Raw genomic sequence first — 20,272 nt, forward strand, 5'->3', positions numbered from 1 at the left:
CCTTCCACACATCCGGTTCTATATTGAATTCATCCATGTCTCACTAGCTCCCTAGTTCAAGCCACCACTCTCTCTTCCCAGCCTCTGATCTTTTTCCACTCTTCCTAACAATCCATTCTTTACTCAGCAAGGTGATAAGAAATCATGTCACGTCAAGGTCTGCCTAAATCTAATGGCTTCCCATTGTATTTAGAATAATCTACAAACTCTGTACAGACCATTATGGTCAGGCACAACATGGTACACTCTCTGCTCCACCCAGACCGCCTCGTGTAAGGACTTTTGCACCTGCTTTTTTCCAGGCATGAAAGGCTCTGGCCTGTGGCTGTTACCTTCCCCTAATTCAAGTCATTCTCACTTTCTCCTTCAACACCCCCAAGTCGTTCTATCACACCGCCTGTTGTTTTGAGCACTTATCGCTATCTAAAATAGCCTTTTTCGTTTGTCGTCCCATAGAATGTAACTGCCTGAGAGCAGGACAACAAACTACTTGAATTACTAAAGCGTCAGAGTTGGGCTTTGAAAACAGCTTCTGGATCCTCCGACTTGGGGGGATAGCAGGGAAGGAAAAGAAGGAGGGGGCCCTGCCCATAGATGGCGTCAGGCTGCAGGGCTTCTTGAATAATTCACCATAATAACAACCTAGCTTCAGGGAGGGTTAGGGTGCGGCCAGACGACAAAATGAGATAGGACGAGACGGAGATCGGGTTTCCCAATGGGGCAGTTTCAGGGCACTGAACGTTCCCTAGCTTGACGCTCCATTGTAACTTCAGTGGGCTGGACTTAAGGAAGGATTTGAACTTCCCCCAACCCGTTTAAGCATGCAGGGCGGAGGATGGGGCTCGGGTACGCAGAGGCGCATGCGCTTCTCGCCTTCCGCGCCCACTTTTCACGTGGATTCCAGACTACGTTTGCGCCCTATCTCTCTTACGGCTGGTCAGCGAAAGCAGTCCGTCCCGAGAAAGACCAATAAAACGTGCGGTCAGGGCCTTCGTCCCGCCTCCCGACGATTAGGGGGCGCTCTTCCCCATAGAGGCCCCGCCCCGCTGACCCTGCGCGTCCCGCGGCTGCGCGTGGTGTGGCTGCAGCCCAGCTCGCACGCCGCCTCTGCTGGGCGCTGTTCTCCGGCTCCGCCCACTCCGCTCTGCGGGCTGCAGGGAGATTTCCCTTCGCCTCCGGTTGGGGCTGCTGTTTAGCTTCGCCCACGGTAGCTGTGATGGTGTCGAACTGCTTAGACGGTAATTCTCCCCCTTGCGTTTGCACCTCACCTTTTCATCATCATTATTAATTGTAGCTACTGTTATATTTTACTAATGAAAAAGAGAGGATAAAATCTTCAAATCCTCATCTATCCACTTGCTTTTTAGAGGGACGGAGTGGGAAAAAGGTCTGGATTTATTGTTCAGTCATTCGGCAAACGTTCACCGAGCACTGGACCCTGTGCCAGGCCCTGTGCTACACAATGGAATATAGCGGGGAGCCAGGTCAGACTGGTCTCACCCTTCCGGGCTTACCCACGGACAGATCAGCAAGCAAACGAGTTAGCAGGCCACTGACATTAAACCATTTGTACAATTAAGTACAACTGTGATAAGAGCGGCCAAGGAGATACAAGGGCTATGAGCTTGTGTTTACAGGAGAAATGTGTGTGAAGGGAGAGAATTTCTTGGAGAAAACGACATGTGAGCTGAGTTATGAAAAAAAGATGAATAACCAGGCTAAATGTAGGTGAGTTGTGATGTACACTGAAGGAAATTGCCTTTGTGAGGATTCTGAAAGGATGTAGAAAAGGGCAAGGCTTTTCTTTACAAGGCAGGCTGAATAGGAGGCTGGTCCCCCTGCCTTGGTGCTTGCCCCTTACAGTCTGATTTCTGTATAATAACCAAAGTGATCTTTTAAAAATATAAATCTAATCTGGTCATTTCCCTGTACCAAACCCTCCAGTGAATTTCCATGTGGGAGCAAAATTCAGACTCCTCACTGTGGCCACCAAGGCCCTACAGAATCTGACCCATGTCTTCTCCATACACATCTTACAACTATCCCATTCACTTGCTCTGTCTAGCACTCCCTACTCCTTTACTTTATTTTGCTTGGTTATTCTCATGGCCACCTGAAATTACCTGGCTTTTTGTCTGCTACCACCGCTTAGAGGATAAGATCCATAGGGACATTATCACCTTATTCATTGCTATATCCTCAAGACCTAGAATAGTGCCTGGCCCACAGTAGATGCCCAACTATTATTTGTTGAATGTGTGAGTTGGGGAGCACATGGCAAGGGTGCCTAACCCAGCCAGAGGCATCAGGAAAATGGTACTGATGGCAATGACATTAAGGCTGAGGCCTTAATGATAAAAAGGAGTAGCATGCATTTTTTTCAAGAGAGGGAAAGAAGACAATACTCATGGCAAAGGGGAGAGCAGCAAAATGGAAATGTGATTGGAGCTTATGGTTCAAGTGGAGAGGTTGGAAATGAGGGTGGAACCAAGATGTCAAATCCTTTAAGACCTATTACAGGTAGTGTGGAACCACTGAAGGGTTTTAGGAGGCAGAATGACAGTTTCAGAATTTGTGTTTTAGGTACACCACAGAGTTCTTCTTGGAGAATGGACTGGAGGAGGAAAGTGGAGACCAAAAGAGAGATATTTCAGTGGCTTAAGAGATAAATAATAGGGGCAAGAAGGACGAGTGGATTTGGCTGCAGGAGATGATCTCCTGATGGTCCTGCCGGAGAGTCTGTGAGACACCCAGGGGAAAGGTCTGGAGGGCAGAGTTGCCTCTAAGAGTCAATCTCAAGAGAAAGGTTGGGATTGGAGGTAGAGATTTTGATACAAAAGCAATTAGAAAAGAATCAAAGCCCTGAGGTTGTCTCTTTGGAGGGAGCGTAACATACAAGAAGAGAAGACCTAGGACAAAATCCTAAGGAAGCCCCTGGCCCACTGCAGAAAAAGAGGAGGTGAAGCCTGCAAAAGAGAAGTTGCAGCCAAAGAAGTGGGGGCATTTCCCAAGCAGCAGAGTGTGGAGTCATGAAAACAAAAGAGAGCTTCAAGAAGGGGGGATCATGTGTCAACAGAGGTCAAAAGTCAAGTCAGGTAAGGGCTGAACCTTATCCATTGGATTTAGCAACGGAGAGATAATTAGATTAGTGACCTGGGCAAGAGCAATTTTGGAGCAGAGAGGGTCCACAGCCCTGTGGAGTGTGTGAAGTGTGCGAGAGGACTCATCAAGTACAGTAATTTTTTCAGGAAGTTTGGCTCTGCATAATAACATCACATGCCCTGTGCATTGAATAATCATAACAAACCCTTGAGACAAGAGTTTTGGAGGTGAGGGAACTAAAGCTCTGGCTTGACTTCTTAGTCAAGTAACTAAAGAACTTGACTTCTCAGTCAAGTAACTTCCCAGTCTCAGAGCTAGGGAAATAGTAAGGCAAGGATTTAAATGCGGCGTCTCTGCTAAAACGCCTCCCACTTTGCCTCTCCTTAAGGGGACGAGAGAGAAATGGTGGCATCTGGAGAGGGTCAGGGCAGAAATAGGTCTTGAACAGAAGACTCCGTTGACTACACCTGGAGGAAAGAAAGAAAGGCTGAATACCTAGCACTAATAGTTCCTGCCAGCTATATGGAACTTTACAGCTCACATGGAATTCCTTCACAGACATTATTTTCTTCCGTAAGCTTTATTACAGTCCTGTGTGGGAGGCCCAGAACAGCGAGGAATGAGGAATGCGCATCAGGCTCATACGTGTTCAGGATTTGAATCCGTATTTCCTCCAGCCTCAACCAAATCCCCTCCATTAGGTCTCACTTTAGCTCTAATAATTGTGTTCAGAGTTAGCATCATTCTTCCTGAAGTTCATCACTCCTTTGCTTCAAATCACACCAACAACAGTCTCTGAAACAATGATAAGCAGCGCCTTGAATAGTGGGGTGTGGTTGGTAGCTTAACCCATTCAGTCAGCCAATGTTGAGCTCCAGTTTTGTGCTTGCCTTTGAGTGAAGAGTTCCTGAGGGTTCAAACAGGAACCATGAATTTGTTCTGCAACCGTTTATAACCTTTAAGAAAGACTAGAAACCTGCTGCTGAAATATCTGGGAGGTTACTTGACATGACAGCTAAGAGCTGCTGGGCTTCCAAGTAGGACAGATCTGAATTTAGGCTTCACACTGACAGTTAACTTCTCTAAGTCACAGTTTTATCATCTGGAACATGGAGTTATCATGCTAGTGGCTGTAATAAGCACTCAAGAAAAACTGGCTATTGTCATCTTGTGGAAAATTATAGGCCTGCATGTGAGGTACAAGTATTTTCCATTTGCATTGGGCCTTACAATGAATGCTATGGTTATTGTTTCAGAGTTGGTTCATCAAACTAACCTTATGATGGTGATCATTTTGCAGTATATACGTGTATCAAATCATCACTTTGTACACCTTCAACTTACACAGTGTTATATGTCAATTATATCTCAGTAAAACTTGGGAGAAAAAAGACCTGGGTGATCAGATGAATCCAAGTGTGAAGCCACACACTAGTGAGTAAGGAGCTGAAGGGGTCTCACTGGAGAAAGAAGTCATTTTGGGGGTCAGTAATCCATAGGAATGATGTATCTTCAGATAAGAAATCAGAGCTGAAAGGACAGGTGCTGGTAAAGTTTTTTATTCATTCATCTAGTAAATATTTTTGAGTACTATTCTCTGTGCAGGGAATAAGTGTCTCTCTTTCACTTGACCATGAAAGTGACAGTGGGACTAGGAGGGGGCACTCTCCTTGGGGAGTTGGTCTGAGGCTTAAAGAGCAAGGAGCCTGTGCAAAGGTACTTGCCAGTCTCCAGGGCTGGCGTTTGCTGTCTGAGCTGAGCCTACAGCCCGGCTTAGGGCAGGCTGAAGTGAGATCAGAACTCCTGTGCTCGGTCAGCCAAACTATTTTTGTACGTCTGCTTTTCGATTCTATTTATTTCTCAGTTGTCCTCTCTTGGTGTTTAGCTAAGTCTTTTAAAAGTGCTGTGCAAAGAGGACCAGGAAGGCATTTGTGGCCACCTCCCGTGCCCCTAGTGGCCACTGCAGCAAGGCCTAGGCATTTAAGGTGCCTCCCCAAAGGCAGTGGTCCTCAGTCGCCCCCTAGGGGGCATTTTGGAAACTTGTGTGTTTAGTGGAGGCTTTGATCAGGCAGCATTTTGAGGATTTAGGGGATGGATGGAGGACAGGAAACATGTTCCATATAACGTGCAGTACAGTCCTGTGCAAGGCAGAATTGTCTCTCATTCTACTGGCCTTTGGCATGTTCTGCTCAACACTGTATGCAAATATAAATTCAAATATAAATCAGCAGGACTTTATTATATAATAATGCAGAAAAGTTTTACAAGAACTTTTTTTTTTAAAAAGCCCAATAATTGCGGAGAAAATCATTATGGAGGAGGATGCTTAAATAAAATACATTTTCCTGAAATTATTGTATCAGTCCACTCAGTGGGTTAGAGCATTTCCAACTATGTGATGTATTGAATTGAAAAGAGTTTCACTGCAGTATTGTAGTTTGTTGGAAAAGCTATGAACTGACTCCAAGTACATAACTTTTTTACTAGTTTAATTGAGGTGTGATTTACATACTGTAAGTCTTTCCTTCTAAGAATACAGTCCAATGATGTTTAGTAAATTTACTAAGTTGTGCAACAGCTACTCTCCATTCTCTCTCCAGCTCCAGGCAACCACTAATCTATTCTCTGTCTCTGTAGATTCACATATTCTAGAATTTCACGTAAATGGAATTACACAATATGTGATCTTTTGTGTCTGGCTTCTTTCACTTAAGGTTTTTGAATTTCAGTCATGTCATAGCATATATCAATATTTGTTCCTTTTTATTGCTGAATAGTATTCCACTGTATGGGAATAACATAATTTGTTTATTCACCAGTTGATGGACATGAGCTCACCAATTGTTTCCATTAATAATGCTGCTGTAAACATCAACTGAAAGTCTTTTTGTGGACATATGTTTTCATTTCTCTTAAGTAGATACCTAGAAGTGGAATTGTTGTGTTATATTGTAACTCTGTTTACCATTTCGAGGAACCACCCAACTATTTTCCAACTACTCAACTATTTTCCAAAGAGGCTGTCCCATTTTACATTCCCGCCATTACCATATGAGTGTCCTAAGTTCTGCACATCCCTGTCAACACTTGTTATTGCCTGTTTTCTTTTATTATAGCCATCCTAGTGCATGTGACATGGTATCTCATGGTGGTTTAGATTTGCAGTTCCTCAGTGACTGAGTTCAGGGTTTTTTATGTGTTTGTTGGCCATTTGTGTATCTTTGGAGAAATATCTATTCAAATCCTTTGCCCATTTTTAAATTGGGTTATCTTTTCATTATTGAGTTGTAAGAGTACTTTGTGTGTTTTGGATACGAGGCCTTTATCAGAGATAAAACTTGGAAGTATTTCCTCCCATGCTGTGGGTTGTCTTTTCACTTTCTTGATGGTGTCCTTTGAAGTGCAAACACTTTTTGTTTTGATGAAGTCTGATTCATCTTCTTTTACTTCTGTTACTTGTGTTTTGAAATTACATATAAGAAACTATTGCCTAATGAGATTCTGGACTTTAGCTATAATAAGATGAGATTTTCGGGGACCTTGGAAAGAAGTAAGAGTATTTACATGTGGGGTGGATATGACTTACTGGTGGCCAGAAGGTAGACTACAGTAGATGGCTCCAAATGACCCCTACCTCCTGGTGTCTCACCTTTGTCTTCCCTCTACCCCACTGTACAGGGGTGACCTGTGTAACCAATAGGATATTGTAGAAATTTATGATGTGTGACTTCTGAGGTTAGGACATTGTGACTTTTGCCTTGCTTTCTCTTAGATCTCTCACTTTGGAGGAATCCAGCTGCCATATTGTGAGGGAAATCAGGCCCTATAGATGAATCCACGTGGTGAGGAACTGAGGCCTCCTGCCAACAGCCAACCCCAGTTGACACTCTCTGTTAGTGGCTCATCTTGGAAGCAGAGCCTCTGCTGAGTCAAGCCTACAGATGACTCAGCCCTGGCCAATATCTTGGCCACAATCTCATGAGAAATCTCAAATCTGAACAGTCCGCTAAGCCACTCCTGAATTCCTGACACACAGAAACTATGTGAGATAATGTGTTTTTGTTGCTTAAAAAAGAAAAAGAAACCATTGCCTAATCCAAGGTAACAAAGATTTCCTCCTGTGCCTTCTTTGAGGAGTCTTAGAGTTTTAGCCCTTACATTTAGGTCTATGGTCTATTTTGCTTTAATTTTTGATCATGGCATGAGGTAAGGGTCTAAGTTTATCTCTCCTATGTGGATACCCACAATTATCTCAGCATCATTTGTTGAAAAGAGTATCATTTTCTTTATTGAATTGCCAAACTTAGAGTCAAGTGTTGAGTTGGTTGGAGACATGTGCAACGCACTGATGCTTAGTCACAAAGATTGGCCTTTAAACATCTCAATTTATCATATATTTTACATTTTTGCAGCAGAAAGATAATTATGTACTGTAAAAATGACACGACAGTTACATATTGAAATTGTTTATTAATTCATGGGTTGTTAGTTGCTTCTATTAAATCCAAAATTGTTCCAGTTAGGTTAGTGCAAGATCTGAGTACATTCTGTCTTCTAGGTAGTTGTACCTAAGCATTTGCTTATTGAAAACCTAGTTTTTAAATAAAAAATAGTGCCATTGTTGTTACCTTATATTCCAAATAAAGCAACAGTATTGATTCTTTTATATTATGTTTGTAAGTAGGTCATTATTATCTATATGTTAATTTCAGGACAGTAAAGAGTATGTCAGGAAATACTTGTTATGGAAGCAGGGCGCTCAGGTTGTTGGCCTGAGCTCTCCCAGGATGGGGAGAGTGAAGCTCATGGACAATTTTCCTTCTCCAACTGAAAATCAACTATTCTTGCCCAACCTGGGAGTTCTGGAATTTGTTTCATTATCGAAGCGGTATCCCCTGACCAGTGTGCCTTTGGGGCACGTGGATCCAGAAATGTTGCCACATAGTCAGCACTCCAGAAGCCAGCTAGGGCTTCACCTTGGGCAGGTAGAACATGTCCTACACAACAAGGCACAACTTTAAAACAATACAGAGCAAACACTGCAGGCCAACCACAGCTGCGTTGGAAAATAACCAGCGCCTGGCATTGCATTTGGCATACTGGAGGCACTCATTAAGTATGTGATGTGTGCCACAGGACTGTGGACATGAATTCGGATCCTGTCACTGAGGAGCCAAAGGCCTTTGGGCAATTTAACGACCTTTCAGAGTCTTAGCTTCTTTATAGCACCTGCCTTGGGAGAATGAAATAAGACAATGTAAGAGGCACAGAACAAGCGCTCAACGACCATTAGCCTCCATAATCAACTTTATTTAGAAAATGAAATGTAAAAGCCTCTAGGGCAAATCACCGTGTGAGAGAAATCTGAAAGGTGAGATAGTATCCACTCTGAGAAATGTTCACAAAGAAAGGATAAGAAGAAGAAACAAAAGACTCACAAACTTCCTGCAGAGCAAAACCAGTGGGGAGAGGGTCTCCAAAGCCAACAGAGCAGGCAGCGTATTTGTGGAATGAATGAACTAGAGGGAAGTAAGGTATTAGGTATTACCTGCTGCCCTCCAGAAAACAACACTTCCTGGAAAAACAGGAAGTCTAGATGGGAAAGATTCTGACGCAGTGATGATGTTTCAATCCAATTCAACAATTTGGCACCTACCTACTTATTGCATGCCTGGCTGCAGAGAATGAGGAAGACATGCCTTCTCGGAACTGCAGGCTCCTTCCATAAACACAGACCTAACTTGTTGCAGTATTTGGTGCAAAGCAGTGTTCTAGACACACATTATCGTTCTTGAACCTCACAACAGTTAAGGTCAGAGTTATCACCCCCCTTTAAAAGCAGATGAGAAACAGAGGCTTAGAGTGACTGTAATTTGTTGAAGGTCAAATGGGCAGGAAATGATCACGCCAGGATTCAAACCCAGTTCATATCACTGAGACCATACTTATGTGCTGTAAGGACCTAGAAGAATAAATCAATTTTTCCTGGAGTGTGTCTGGGAAGACTTCACCGAGATCACTTAAAAAATGACCCTATAAGGTTGTGGTATTGCCTTCATCTTACAGGTGCAGAAATAGACTTAGGGAGACAGGTAATTGTGTATCACTCCCACTAAATCATGTATGACATGGCTCATGAGGCAATGTCATGGACAACCCCCTTGCTCACATCCACTGAGAACACAGCTTTGTACAACATTTTCCAGTTACTGAATTACTTTACACAGCCTCCCTGTCCAGACAGAAAGGAAAAAGTTATTAAAATCTGCATCTGGTTATGAAACAAGGGAGGCACCTCCCTCCCTTCAGTCAGTCTGCCCCTCTGCCTAGAGCCCGTCCTCCTGGCTCTTCGTGAGTTAACAGTGTCAGCTCCTCCTCCTCCAAGAAGCCATCCAGGATAACTCCCCACTGCAAAGGGTCTCTCTCCTTGTATACCTGTTACTATTCTGTGTCTCCATTTGTAGCTGTGTAAGTGCCAACTCGCCTGCCTACGAACCTCTGTAGGCAAAGGCTGTCTTTATCATCAATCAATGTTTTGCACAATGAACCTCTATTGTTAATATGATCTTTATTCGTATTCTTCGAAAATTTTGTCTCAATAAAGCAGTGTGCCTACTGTGGATCCCATACTCTGGGATTTGGGGGCCTCTACCCAATCCTTCACTCAGATCTTTGATCGAGATTCTTCCTTAAGTTGTCATCCACACGCCTTTCCGAATATCACAGGGTGTAGTATAATCGCCAGCAGCCCAGAGGAAGCCAGTCGCCCTTTACAAGTATGGTTGCAATTGCCTCACTTCCTGTATCATGTGACTCCCGTAGTCATCATATGACCCATCCGTTCCATTAAACCAGAATTAACCTGCGGGGCTAATCTGGTCTTTATAGCTACCCGTGGGACTTGCATCTTTGTTTTTATTTAGTGGATCCTCTATCCATCCGAGGCTCAGGAACCCTACAGTCTTCTGGTGATGGAGCCTTCAAGCCCTTCCAGAAAGGTGAGTGCACCAGGGCTCCCAGTCGGTTTTGTCACGCTGCTTCTAGAATCCTGGCTATCCGGACTCTGGAATTCAATGAACGGTAGACTCTCCTCCAACCCAGGCTATCAGGGCTCTCTGATGAAGTGACAGATGGAGGGAAGATGAAGTCGAGAGAGAAATGGGTAGGGACCGGGGTGGAGGAGGGTCCTCATTGGGATGGGCAAAAGAGCTGTTGCTAGTAGCCGGCTTGAAGGGAGGGCGGCACGCAGGTATCTGGGGGCCTTGGTCTATCATTAAAGGTCGGAGGCCAGGCTGTTGGCACTCATAGGCAGCTGGGCCTTACCTGGGAGAGTACTTGAGGGGTGGAGAGGGGCTTGCCCTCTAACCTCTCATTCTGTTCTCAGGGCTGCCTCAAATCCCTGGGCAGGGCTGGCATTGTGACTGCCAGCCTCATGGGATTGCTTCTGCTTCAGGCAGTATCATGGGCATCAGGTGAGTGAGTCTAGGAGTTGGGGGAGCCCTGAGGCTCCCTTCTGCCCTCAGGTCAGTTGGTCCTTCTGGCATACTGGTGGTTGACCTCAGGAGGTGCTAAAGAAACCCTTTTGAGTGATTGAGACCAACCTGGGGGTGCGAGTACAGCAAGGGGATTTTTGAAACTAGCATTTAGTGTCCCTTTCAACCAGTGTGTCCCTTCTCCCCATATTCATCCTTTAGCCCTTGTCTCTCACCCAGGTGCCCACCCCTGCATCCCTAAAAGCTTTGGCTACAGCTCGGTGGTCTGTGTCTGCAATGCCACATATTGTGACTCCCTTGACCCCCTCTCCCTGCCTGCCCCTGGCATCTTCAGCCGCTATGAGAGCACACGCAGTGGGCGCCGAATGGAGCTGAGTCAGGGGACAGTCCAGACCAACTACACAGGCACAGGTAACAACTATACCCCTTGCCCCCAGCAGCTGGGAGCCTCCTGGAACTAAATCATACCAGTGATCACCACGGGGCTGCCCCACTGCACACTGACACCCCTTCTTCCCTGTGTATGTCCTCAGGGCTGCTACTGACCCTGCAACCAGACCAGAAGTTCCAAAAAATCAAGGGATTTGGAGGGGCCATGACTGATGCTACTGCTCTCAACATCCTTGCCCTGTCTCCCCCCACCCAGAATTTGCTTCTCAAGTCATACTTCTCTGAAGAAGGTGAGAAGGAGAGGGACAAGATGACAGTGCAGTTGATACTTTGACCTTTCCTTTGACCTGACCTCCTCCCAGCCCTGATATTTGGATCCTCTCTTAATGCCCAGGGAGACAGGGCTGCCCTGTCCATCCTCTGCAAGTGCTTGGGGATGCTCAGGCTCCGATGCACTGTGCTTTGCCCAAGTGCCTGATCCCATGTGCCCAGGTTCCCTTTGGTCTTGACTCAGACATGATTTAGGACTGGCAAGTGATAGACCAGGTCCCAATTCTCTTACTGACTCAGAGTCCCATATCTTGGTCTTCCTTTTCTGCAGGAATCGAATACAACATCATCCGGGTACCTATGGCCAGCTGTGACTTCTCTATCCGTGTCTACACCTATGCCGACACCCCTGATGACTTCCAGTTGCACAACTTCAGCCTCCCAGAGGAGGATGTCAAGCTCAAGGTGGGCATTCTGACTGCCTTGGGCCCTGGTGGCATTAATTCCTGGTGGTTGCAAAGCCTTGGGCTAGCGGTCTGCAGGAGACGCAGAACCAGCCCCCTGCTCTCTCTGTTTTTTCCTTTGGGTGTGAGGGTGGGGACTGATGGCTAGGCCTGATGCACTGGTTGGGCCAGTCTATGTTCCAACTCTGGGTGTCTCTATCCTCACTGCCTTTGTTTCTAGATACCCCTGATTCACCGAGCCCTGGAGTTAGCCCAGCGCCCTGTCTCACTCTTCGCCAGTCCCTGGACGTCACCCACTTGGCTCAAGACCAATGGAGCAGTGAATGGGAGGGGGAAGCTCAAGGGTCAGCCGGGGGATCTCTACCACCAAACCTGGGCCAGATACTTTGTCAAGTAAGGAAGCAGCAAGGCCACGGGGTCTGGACTAGCCTCCCCTCTTGGATACCCTGGTTTATGTCCTGTCTCTTGACCGAGCTCCACCTCCAGATCTGACCCTCCCGAGGCTCACCTCTCTACCTTCTGGGCCTCTCAGACTCAGACCCCTCAGCTTCCTCACCTCATCAGGCCTCCCAGTCCCCAGTGTCCTGGTCCCCTTTCTTGGCCACTATCGCTCCTACTCTTTTCCCTGCCAGGTTCCTGGATGCCTATGCTGAGCACAAGTTACAGTTCTGGGCGGTGACAGCTGAGAATGAGCCTTCTGCAGGGCTATTTAGTGGGTACCCCTTCCAGTGCCTGGGCTTCACCCCTGAACACCAGCGAGACTTCATCGCCCGTGACCTGGGACCCACCCTCGCCAACAGTACACACCACAATGTCCGTCTGCTCATGCTGGATGACCAGCGCTTGCTGCTGCCCCACTGGGCCCAGGTGGTAAGGCCCAGGACCTCCGTGGGTTCCCTAGTGACCCCCAAGCCTGGCATACAAATGACTAGCTCCCAAACAGAGAGCCTTCTCTGCCCCAGCTCTCAATCCCAAGGGCAACCGGGCTTGGGCCAGGTACCCAGGTGGCACTCCTGGGATGCTGGGGCTGGTTGATAGCCGTCTCTGGATCTCCAGGGTCCCGTGGACCCCCCTGGTGGTCACTTTTCCCCCCCTCTAGCTGTGAGTAGCCCACTGCCTAGTTCTCAGGTCTCCAGTGCCTCTTCCCGAACACTCCTTGCGGGGCCCAAGTTCGATGGCCCCTTTCCCCAGGAGTCCCTCCCCTTCCCTGTGCAGGTGCTGGCGGACCCAGAGGCAGCCAAGTACATTCATGGCATTGCTATACATTGGTACCTGGACTTTCTGGCTCCAGCAAAAGCCACCCTGGGGGAGACACACCGCCTGTTCCCCAACACCATGCTTTTTGCCTCGGAAGCCTGCGTGGGCTCCAAGTTCTGGGAGCAGAGTGTGCGGCTGGGCTCCTGGGATCGAGGAATGCAGTACAGCCACAGCATCATCACGGTAGGGCACTGCGCCCCTTCCCAAGAGACCACCTCGGCCCCTTCGCCCCACTGAAGGCTAACAAAAGGCCCTCCTCTCCAGCTTCTCCCAGCTTGCTCTTTGGGGCACATTTTGAGATATCATGACTCCCTGTCTTCCCTTTGCTTCAGACCCACACACCCTGTCACCCTCCCTCTGAATTCTTCGGCCTCAGCAGTTTTATCTACCTTGGATTCGTCGTGCGAGGCCTCCATCCGCAATCCCTGTCCTGAGGTATATAGCAAGGATGTAGTGCACCCCCATCGCAGGGCCAGGGCGCCAGTGCCTCCCTCCTGTGACCCTTGACTACATTCTCCAGGGAGCTGGTGTGGAGTCTTTGTCTCTCTGTCCTGTGTCACCCTAGAACCTCCTCTATCACGTGGTTGGCTGGACCGACTGGAACCTTGCCCTAAACCCCGAAGGGGGGCCCAACTGGGTGCGCAACTTTGTTGATAGCCCCATCATTGTGGACATCACCAAGGACACGTTTTACAAACAACCCATGTTCTACCACCTTGGCCACTTCAGGTGAGGGGAAGGGAGGCACCCTCACCCCTACCAGGCCTAGCACTGGGCTTACATCAGCTGACACGAGGAAGCAGGGAGGTATTTAGGGTGGGAACCTTGGGAGAGGCACCGTTCCTCTTGCACCATCTGGGCAGGAAGCGACTAGATGCATCAGATAGACAAACCCTGAGTGTGCGATGCTGAGCTGAGGCAGCAGGGCAGGGAAGGCCCGGCAGCATGGCGTGAGGCCTGGAGAGTAAGTGCAGAGCTCTAGCAAGGGTTCTAGTGGGGAACTGATGGGAGCTGCCATCAGGGCCAGAGGGGCCAGCTGGGTCCCTGATGTGATGTCTGTTCCCCCTTCAGCAAGTTCATTCCTGAGGGCTCGCAGAGAGTAGGGCTGGTTGCCAGTGAGAAGAGCGACTTGGAGACAGTGGCACTGATCCGTCCCGATGGCTCTGCAGTTGTGGTTGTGCTGAACCGGTGAGAGCAGCAGGGCCTGGGCACTGGGCTGACAGGAAGGTGGGCTTGGCAGGATCGCACACTCAGTTCCCCCTTCCCTCCATCCCCAGCTCCTCTAAGGACGTGCCTTTCACCATCAAGGATCCTGCCCTGGGCTTCATGGAGACTATCTCACCTGGCTACTCCATTCACACCTACTTGTGGCATCGCCAGTGATGGAACAGATACCCAAACAGGCACCTGGGCTCAGCATGGGCATTAGAGGGCCAGTCAGCTCACATGCCATCTGTGGCTAAAAGGGCATAGCAGGGCCAGGGTGAGCTTAGGTGACGTAAGCCCAGGGGCAGTGGTTTGGGTGACTCACGCTCCCCTCTAGCTGGTGCTAGGGGCTGGAGGCCCCTAGGGGTTGGATTGGGAAGCCCCAGTGGCCCCCGCCCCCATGCTCGTGTGAGCGTGTGCAGTGTGTTCATTGCTGGTGGAAACTGGACCCAGGCCCAGGGTGAGCTCACTGTCTGTACAGACACAAGATGGGGGTGGGGGGAGGAAGACTAGGAAAGTTGGGCCCAAAACTGGGGACTGTCTGTCTTGGAGATACAGAACTGGCCCGGAGCAGAAGCAGTGTCAGCATCAGGGCACAGGCAGCTGAGGAAGCCAGGTACCAGTGGGTAGGCTCAAGCACCCAGACACCCCCTTGGCACCAGCTTGGAAAAATGGCAGCCCCTTAAAGGAAAGAACATCTGATCCCAGTCAGTGTGAGCAGTTTTATTCAAGGGGTGATACCCCATTTCCGGCCGTACAGGAGACACAGGTCTCTGGAATGCATCAGTAGAAAACTCAGTCCTGGGAGCACGAAGACCTATCATTCCTCTTCATCCTCCTCAGCCATGCCAAGGGCCCGCGTGCCTGGGGCCCGAGCAGGTGTCGCCCGCTGGATAGAAATGATGCCACTGAGCAGGGCGTAGCCCACCATGGCTGCCAGCCCGGCCAGCACAGACAGGATCTGGTTCCGGCGTCGGTATGGTTCCTCCTCAGTCTCTGGGCCCACTGGTGTCTGGCGTGGAGGTGGCACCTCAGCTGAGGGCAAGGAAGGAAGGTTCCTGGATGCCTGCCCTGTTCCCCCACAGCTGGCACCCACCCCCCACCCATCCCCCTGTACCTCCATCCCAGGGGAAGTAGAGGCTGAGGATGTGGGTGCAGTAGGAGCAGAGGTTGTGCAGTCCCTGCAAGTGGGCCTGCAGCTTCCCACTGGGCAGCTTGGCTTGCAGCAGCAGGGCCAGGTAGCTAAAGACAAAGGCGTCCAGGGAGGCAGGGCTGGAGCAGAGAGAGGGTGGGATGAAGGACGATGACTGAGGCAGAAGGGGTAGAGTTGGCCCTGGGAGGTGGGCTCTGGGCAGCAGGGGACCACCAGGGGAGGAGAGGATACAAAGTTCTGGACCTGCTGTGGGGAAGGCTCCCCAATGGCGCCAGCCCATCCCTAAATGGGCCTCTATCCCAGGACTGCATAAAGGGCACATTGAACGCCCCACAGCTCTGCAGGCCCCTCCTGTGCCTGGCAGCCCTTCCACCCTCCTGTACCACTGCGGCGGCTCCGGCCCCACACACAGCCCTACTGTCACCAGGCCGCATGTCTGTCCCAAGCACCTCTTGTCCAGAGCCTAAGGCCACCCCCGCCCTGGCAGCTACATCTGAACCTGTCGCTTCTTCCAAGCCACATATTATTCCCCCGGAGGCAGACTCACGCATCTCCAAAGAAGAACTTCTGAGAGCCCAGGCGCTGAGAGAGAAGGGTCAGGCATTCCCGAGCCTCTCGGTACAGCTGCAGGGAGGACACGGTCCACTGGCAGCTGTGGGCACAGTGCCGCCTCCCCTCCCAAGCACTCCCATTCCGGGCCATCATCCCTGGGACTCTTCTCACACAATAGCCCCGTCCCAGAGTTACCTCCTTCTCCAGCTCTTCCTCGTTCTCAGGCCTGTGCTCCCCACACAGCAGCTGTAGCCGCTCCAAGTACTCCCGCTGCATGCGGCCAGGTAGGAAGAAGTTCAGGGGAAAAGGCATAGCCTCTGCGTACCATTTCCGGGTCACTTCCACGTAGTTTTTGGTATCCACCCAAAAAGTATGTATCTGGATGGGATAGGCAGGAAGGAAGAGGCAGCTCTGAGCCAGTGCACCTGCTGGACTCAGGATGGGCTTCTGACCCCCACGCTGCTCCGAGCCTGTGCATGGGGTGTCAGTGCATGTGCCTGACCCCCACCCCTGCTGACCAAGAATGCTGGGAGGTCTGGGCACACTCACCAGCACTGGGAGCAGCTTCTCCTCTAGCAGAGACATGAAGGCCAAGGTGTCTGCCCCTTGCCGGGCCGACAGATCATAATCAGCGTTGTACTTCTATGAAGGAAGTGTACGTGGTGTGGACGCTCTCCAGAGGTGCTTCCCCAGGGAGGGAGGCATCCTGTCTGGTACCCTCACTGGCCTCGAGTGTAGCAGAAGTAGAGCAAGGAGCTTCTTCTCCCGTTGAGGCCCCCTTACCTGGGCCCAGCCAGTAGCCTGTTGCTGTTGGCAGACAGCCTGGGCCTTGAAGCCTGCTGGCCGTCAAGGTCCTGCGCCCACTCGGGGGAGGAGGGAAGGCCCAGCCGCAGACCAGGAGCAGCTCCCAGAGTTTCCACGGAAAGCTGGCAGCACGCCCGCTGACGGCAACTTTAACAGTAGCTCCCAACCCAGCCACCACAAGGCTAGCAGGGCGGCACTCAGATGCAGTTTAGGCTTCGGTCCGTGCCCCATCCTCATACTCTTGGGACCCAGCGAACCCATGCCAGGGCCCCCTGGCTTGTTCACTCAATACCCAGCTCTTGGCTATTTCTTCTATTTCATTCCAAGGTCTCGGCGCCGCCACCACACATTCCGACCACATCCCCAGGTCTTAGCCTGCCCCACCTTCCTAGGCCCCAGTGTCTGCTCCTCAGCTCTCCCCTCCACATCCTGGGTAAGATTTGTCCCCAGAGAGCCTCTTGAGCATGATCCTTAAGTCTCTCTAAGCCTCAGTTTCTTCCCTGGGAAATGGGGGTAATAATCTTCTCTCAATGAGGCTGTGTTATAAGAAAACTCTGAAAACTGGGAAAGCTGTTTGTACGTGAGGGATCAGGGCAGCAGCCCAGTCCCTGCCAGGAACTTTAGCTTTTACCTGGGTCTCTTCTCTCCATGCTTCTCCAACCACCATTAATTCCCCAGCTTCCTCAACTCTGGGAAAGTAGAAATGAAGAAGAGGGTCCCACTTCTGACGACATGCTTCCTTTTGGAAACAGCCCATGAAAGTCAGAAGAACCCTTGGGAAGCCCCCTAATTTTATAAATCCTCTTCAAACTGCCTCACTGTGGCTCAGCCTTGTCCACCCCGAGTCCCATATCCAGCCCGACCTGGTGTCTGAAAAAAGGGAGGGCAATGGCCCATCGAAGTCCCTGCTGTCCCTCCTCTAAGGGCCGCATCTGAGCCAACTGCTCTCTCCTCCTCTGCCTTCCATGTGTCATCGGCCTGTTCCTCTCTCCCTCCCCACTCTGAAGCCAGAAGGCACTGTGCCTCCAGATGGCCCGAGTGTCCCAGCTTACTCACCGGCCTACTGTTACTTCTTCACAGCAACATTGTGTGTCTCTCCCACCAAACTGCTCCTTGAAGCTCTGGGTCACCTGGGTTTAGCTTGGCATATACTTGGTGCTCAATAAATATGTGCTGCAGTGAATTGACTGGCCTTCTCTCACTGGCAGCTCCCAGCACCCCAGCCCCAAGCCACCTACCTCTTTTCGAAGGTGGGTGATGATCTTGTGTGGTAATAAAATGACCTCTCCATGACTGGTCCGAAGGGCAGGCAGAGTTCCTGACATTCAGAAAGAAGCATGCCCACCAGACCCTTAACTGCCTATCCACACATTCTCCTGCCACATTGCTGCTTATCTCCTGCTCCTCCCCTTATTCACTCCCTTCCTCACCCACCAGGGACACTGGTACCTGAAGGGCTCCGCCACGGGTTGGTGATCTTGTGCACCTTGAGGGGGGCACCAGTAAATCTGGCATAGGTCTGCAGGGAAGGAAGCAGAAGGCAGAGAGGCCAGGGATGTAGCCCCACAGGGGAATCAAAAGCAGAAATAACACTTATTGAATACCTTTTGTGCTATGTTCTATGCTTAGTACTTGCCTCACAAAAAAAGGTAGGCATTACTGCTTCCATTTTACAATAGGCAACATGGTTTAGATTATGGATACGACCACAATTACAAGTCAGCCAGGAAAAACCCTCTATTTCCTCTCCTGCCATCTTCCTGGTGAACACCTAGCTTCATAATTTTGCCCTAACCAATATCTTTTTTTGGAAGCACTGACCACGCCCTTCTGCAGTCTCTGTGGCCTGTTGCTACTTACACCTTAACAGCTGAACATTTTATGGCATTTATTTGCTGACATGTCTGCCTTTCTGTAAACAACTCCAGGGGAGGGACCAAGTCTTATTCATCTTTGCATGCCAACGTTTGCTATTTGGAATAGGCCTAAAACATGCTTATTAAATGCCGGAGTGAGTGCGTGAACTAGTCTCTGACTTCACAGTCAGAGAGCCTGACTGTGGACCTTCTGGTTCAATAAGCAATAAGCTCAGTAAATGTTTCATGAGGAGGATGAAGAAGGGTAGCTGAGGAGAAGACAGGTATACCAAGCCTGAGAACTCAGCGCATCTGGCTTTAGTAAACCTCCAGATGAAGAAACAGCGCTCCGAGAGAAGGGATCGCCCCAAGGTCGTACAGCCAGTAAATGGATGAGCAAGATCTAAATAAAATCCATTTCCTAAAACCTCCACCAGGTCTTTTCCTATTGCTGCACAAAACCTAGGCTGCTAAGACGTAAGACACTGAGCCCAATAGGCCAGGCACGCTCTTAACTGTCTCAGTTTCCCCCACTGCTCCCGTGCAGAGGCGCCCTGGCAACATTCGGATGATCGACTAGGTTGGGGCCCCTCCCCGGTCCTGCAGGGCAGCACTGGGCGCCGGCGCCACGCCTCACCAGCACCGCCAGGCTGTCCAGGTCCACGGACGGCAGCCCCCAGCCCCCCGACCAGCAGAACAGCTCCATGGGCGCCGCCATCTTGCCCGCCCTCTGTCCCGGAAGCACCTCCCCCCGCGCTTCTCCTCCCGCGCGCGGACTCGTCCCCGGCCGCCGCCCGCAGGCCGCTCTTGGCCGGCGGCCTGAGGGAGGCCCTCGGGGAGGCGCGGCTTCTGGCGGCCCGAGAGGCAGCCCGCCGGCGGGGGGCGGAGCCCAGGGCTTCCCGCGAGGGCGGCCGCCGCCTGGTCCGCTCGCGGCTCCCGAAGGAGGGGAGGGCTGTCGGTCTGGCGCTCCTCGGACAGTCGGGGCACCTTTGCCCGAGAGCCCCGATCTCCTGAAGGCGCGGTTGGCCCGGGAGAACGGGGTCTTGTGCGCCTGGGCCGGCTCCGGGGGCTTTCGCAAATCTGCACGTGGCCTGGACTGCTCCAGGGGGCCCGGCCCGGAGCGGGGCTGCTGGTTGGGGGTGTCCCCCGAGCCGCATGTTTTCCATAGCGCGTTATGTTTGGAGCGGGCCCCGCGCCGCCTGTCGCCAGGGAAACAAAACAGGGGCGGTGGCGGCGGCCGGAGCTGGGCCGGGCTGGGGGAGGGGAGGTGGGGGCTCGCGGACTGTTGCCTTGGTAACGGGAACTGAGGCGCCCTTCCGCGTCATCCGGGTCATGGCCCGTCCGCCTGCGTCCACAGTGTTCCCAGTCTGGCCCCTGGCCCCTGGCCTACTCCTGTCCCTGGTGTCTCTTTCCTGGTTTCACTCCGACCTCACGACCACTGTTTTAAGACTCTCCAGTTCCCATCGGACAATGGGACGTTTTCCTAGGAATGAGGGAAAATGGATGCACAGGCACATGTCAGGGGACCCTCACCTTAAGAAAGAGCACTTGCTCTGAGCGGCAAACTTCGTGCCATGTGGGCATCCTCGGCACTAAAGCAAGCTAGTTTCTGCACTCCCTTGGCATCCTTTTCATGCCAGCCGTGGAATAATGCCCACTGTCTGACATTGCCACTGCCAGGGGTTCCTGACTTCCAGAAAACAGTAGCATTCGGTAGTGGTTCCC

The 20,272-nt window shown here is 50.6% G+C and overlaps 2 protein-coding genes across 4 annotated transcripts; one reads left to right on the forward strand and one right to left on the reverse strand.

Annotated features, from left to right (window-relative positions):
* The first annotated feature begins 1,096 nt into the window (after positions 1 to 1,096).
* GBA1 (glucosylceramidase beta 1) lies at positions 1,097 to 14,889 on the forward strand. Of its 3 annotated transcripts, XM_017676503.3 has the most exons (12): positions 1,097 to 1,238; positions 10,026 to 10,100; positions 10,487 to 10,574; positions 10,815 to 11,006; positions 11,129 to 11,275; positions 11,587 to 11,720; positions 11,940 to 12,112; positions 12,352 to 12,589; positions 12,935 to 13,159; positions 13,542 to 13,705; positions 14,048 to 14,164; positions 14,254 to 14,889. In XM_017676503.3, the coding sequence occupies exons 2-12, from the start codon at positions 10,074 to 10,076 to the stop codon at positions 14,357 to 14,359; spliced, it is 1,611 nt and encodes a 536-aa protein (XP_017531992.1). In that variant the 5' UTR covers positions 1,097 to 1,238; positions 10,026 to 10,073; the 3' UTR covers positions 14,360 to 14,889. The 3 variants fall into 3 exon arrangements, with proteins under 3 accessions (XP_017531992.1, XP_073078257.1, XP_073078258.1); XM_073222156.1 differs by lacking the exon at positions 1,097 to 1,238 and having other exon boundaries at positions 9,869 to 10,100; XM_073222157.1 differs by lacking the exons at positions 1,097 to 1,238; positions 10,026 to 10,100 and adding an exon at positions 10,226 to 10,264.
* A 1-nt stretch (position 14,890) lies between these two features.
* On the reverse strand, positions 14,891 to 20,131 carry MTX1 (metaxin 1). Its single transcript, XM_037016708.2, is given in 11 exon segments — positions 14,891 to 15,217; positions 15,300 to 15,454; positions 15,883 to 15,959; positions 16,083 to 16,265; positions 16,437 to 16,529; positions 17,930 to 18,009; positions 18,141 to 18,210; positions 19,185 to 19,308; positions 19,310 to 19,540; positions 19,542 to 19,921; positions 20,081 to 20,131. Coding segments are annotated over 11 exon segments (1,659 nt in total). The 3' UTR covers positions 14,891 to 15,002.
* Between the last annotated feature and the right edge of the window lie 141 nt (positions 20,132 to 20,272).

This window comes from Manis javanica, chromosome 14 (genome assembly GCF_040802235.1).
Source record: "Manis javanica isolate MJ-LG chromosome 14, MJ_LKY, whole genome shotgun sequence".
Classification (NCBI taxonomy): Eukaryota; Metazoa; Chordata; class Mammalia; order Pholidota; family Manidae; genus Manis; species Manis javanica.

Excerpts from the sequence above, each read along its gene's own strand:
- GBA1 (XM_017676503.3), top strand. The coding sequence starts at position 10,074 with ATGGAGCCTTCAAGCCCTTCCAGAAAG. Across the intron at positions 10,575-10,814 it reads GGCAGTATCATGGGCATCAG|GTGCCCACCCCTGCATCCCT; the intron begins GTGAGTGAGTCT and ends TCTCTCACCCAG. Across the intron at positions 13,160-13,541 it reads ACAGCCACAGCATCATCACG|AACCTCCTCTATCACGTGGT; the intron begins GTAGGGCACTGC and ends GTGTCACCCTAG.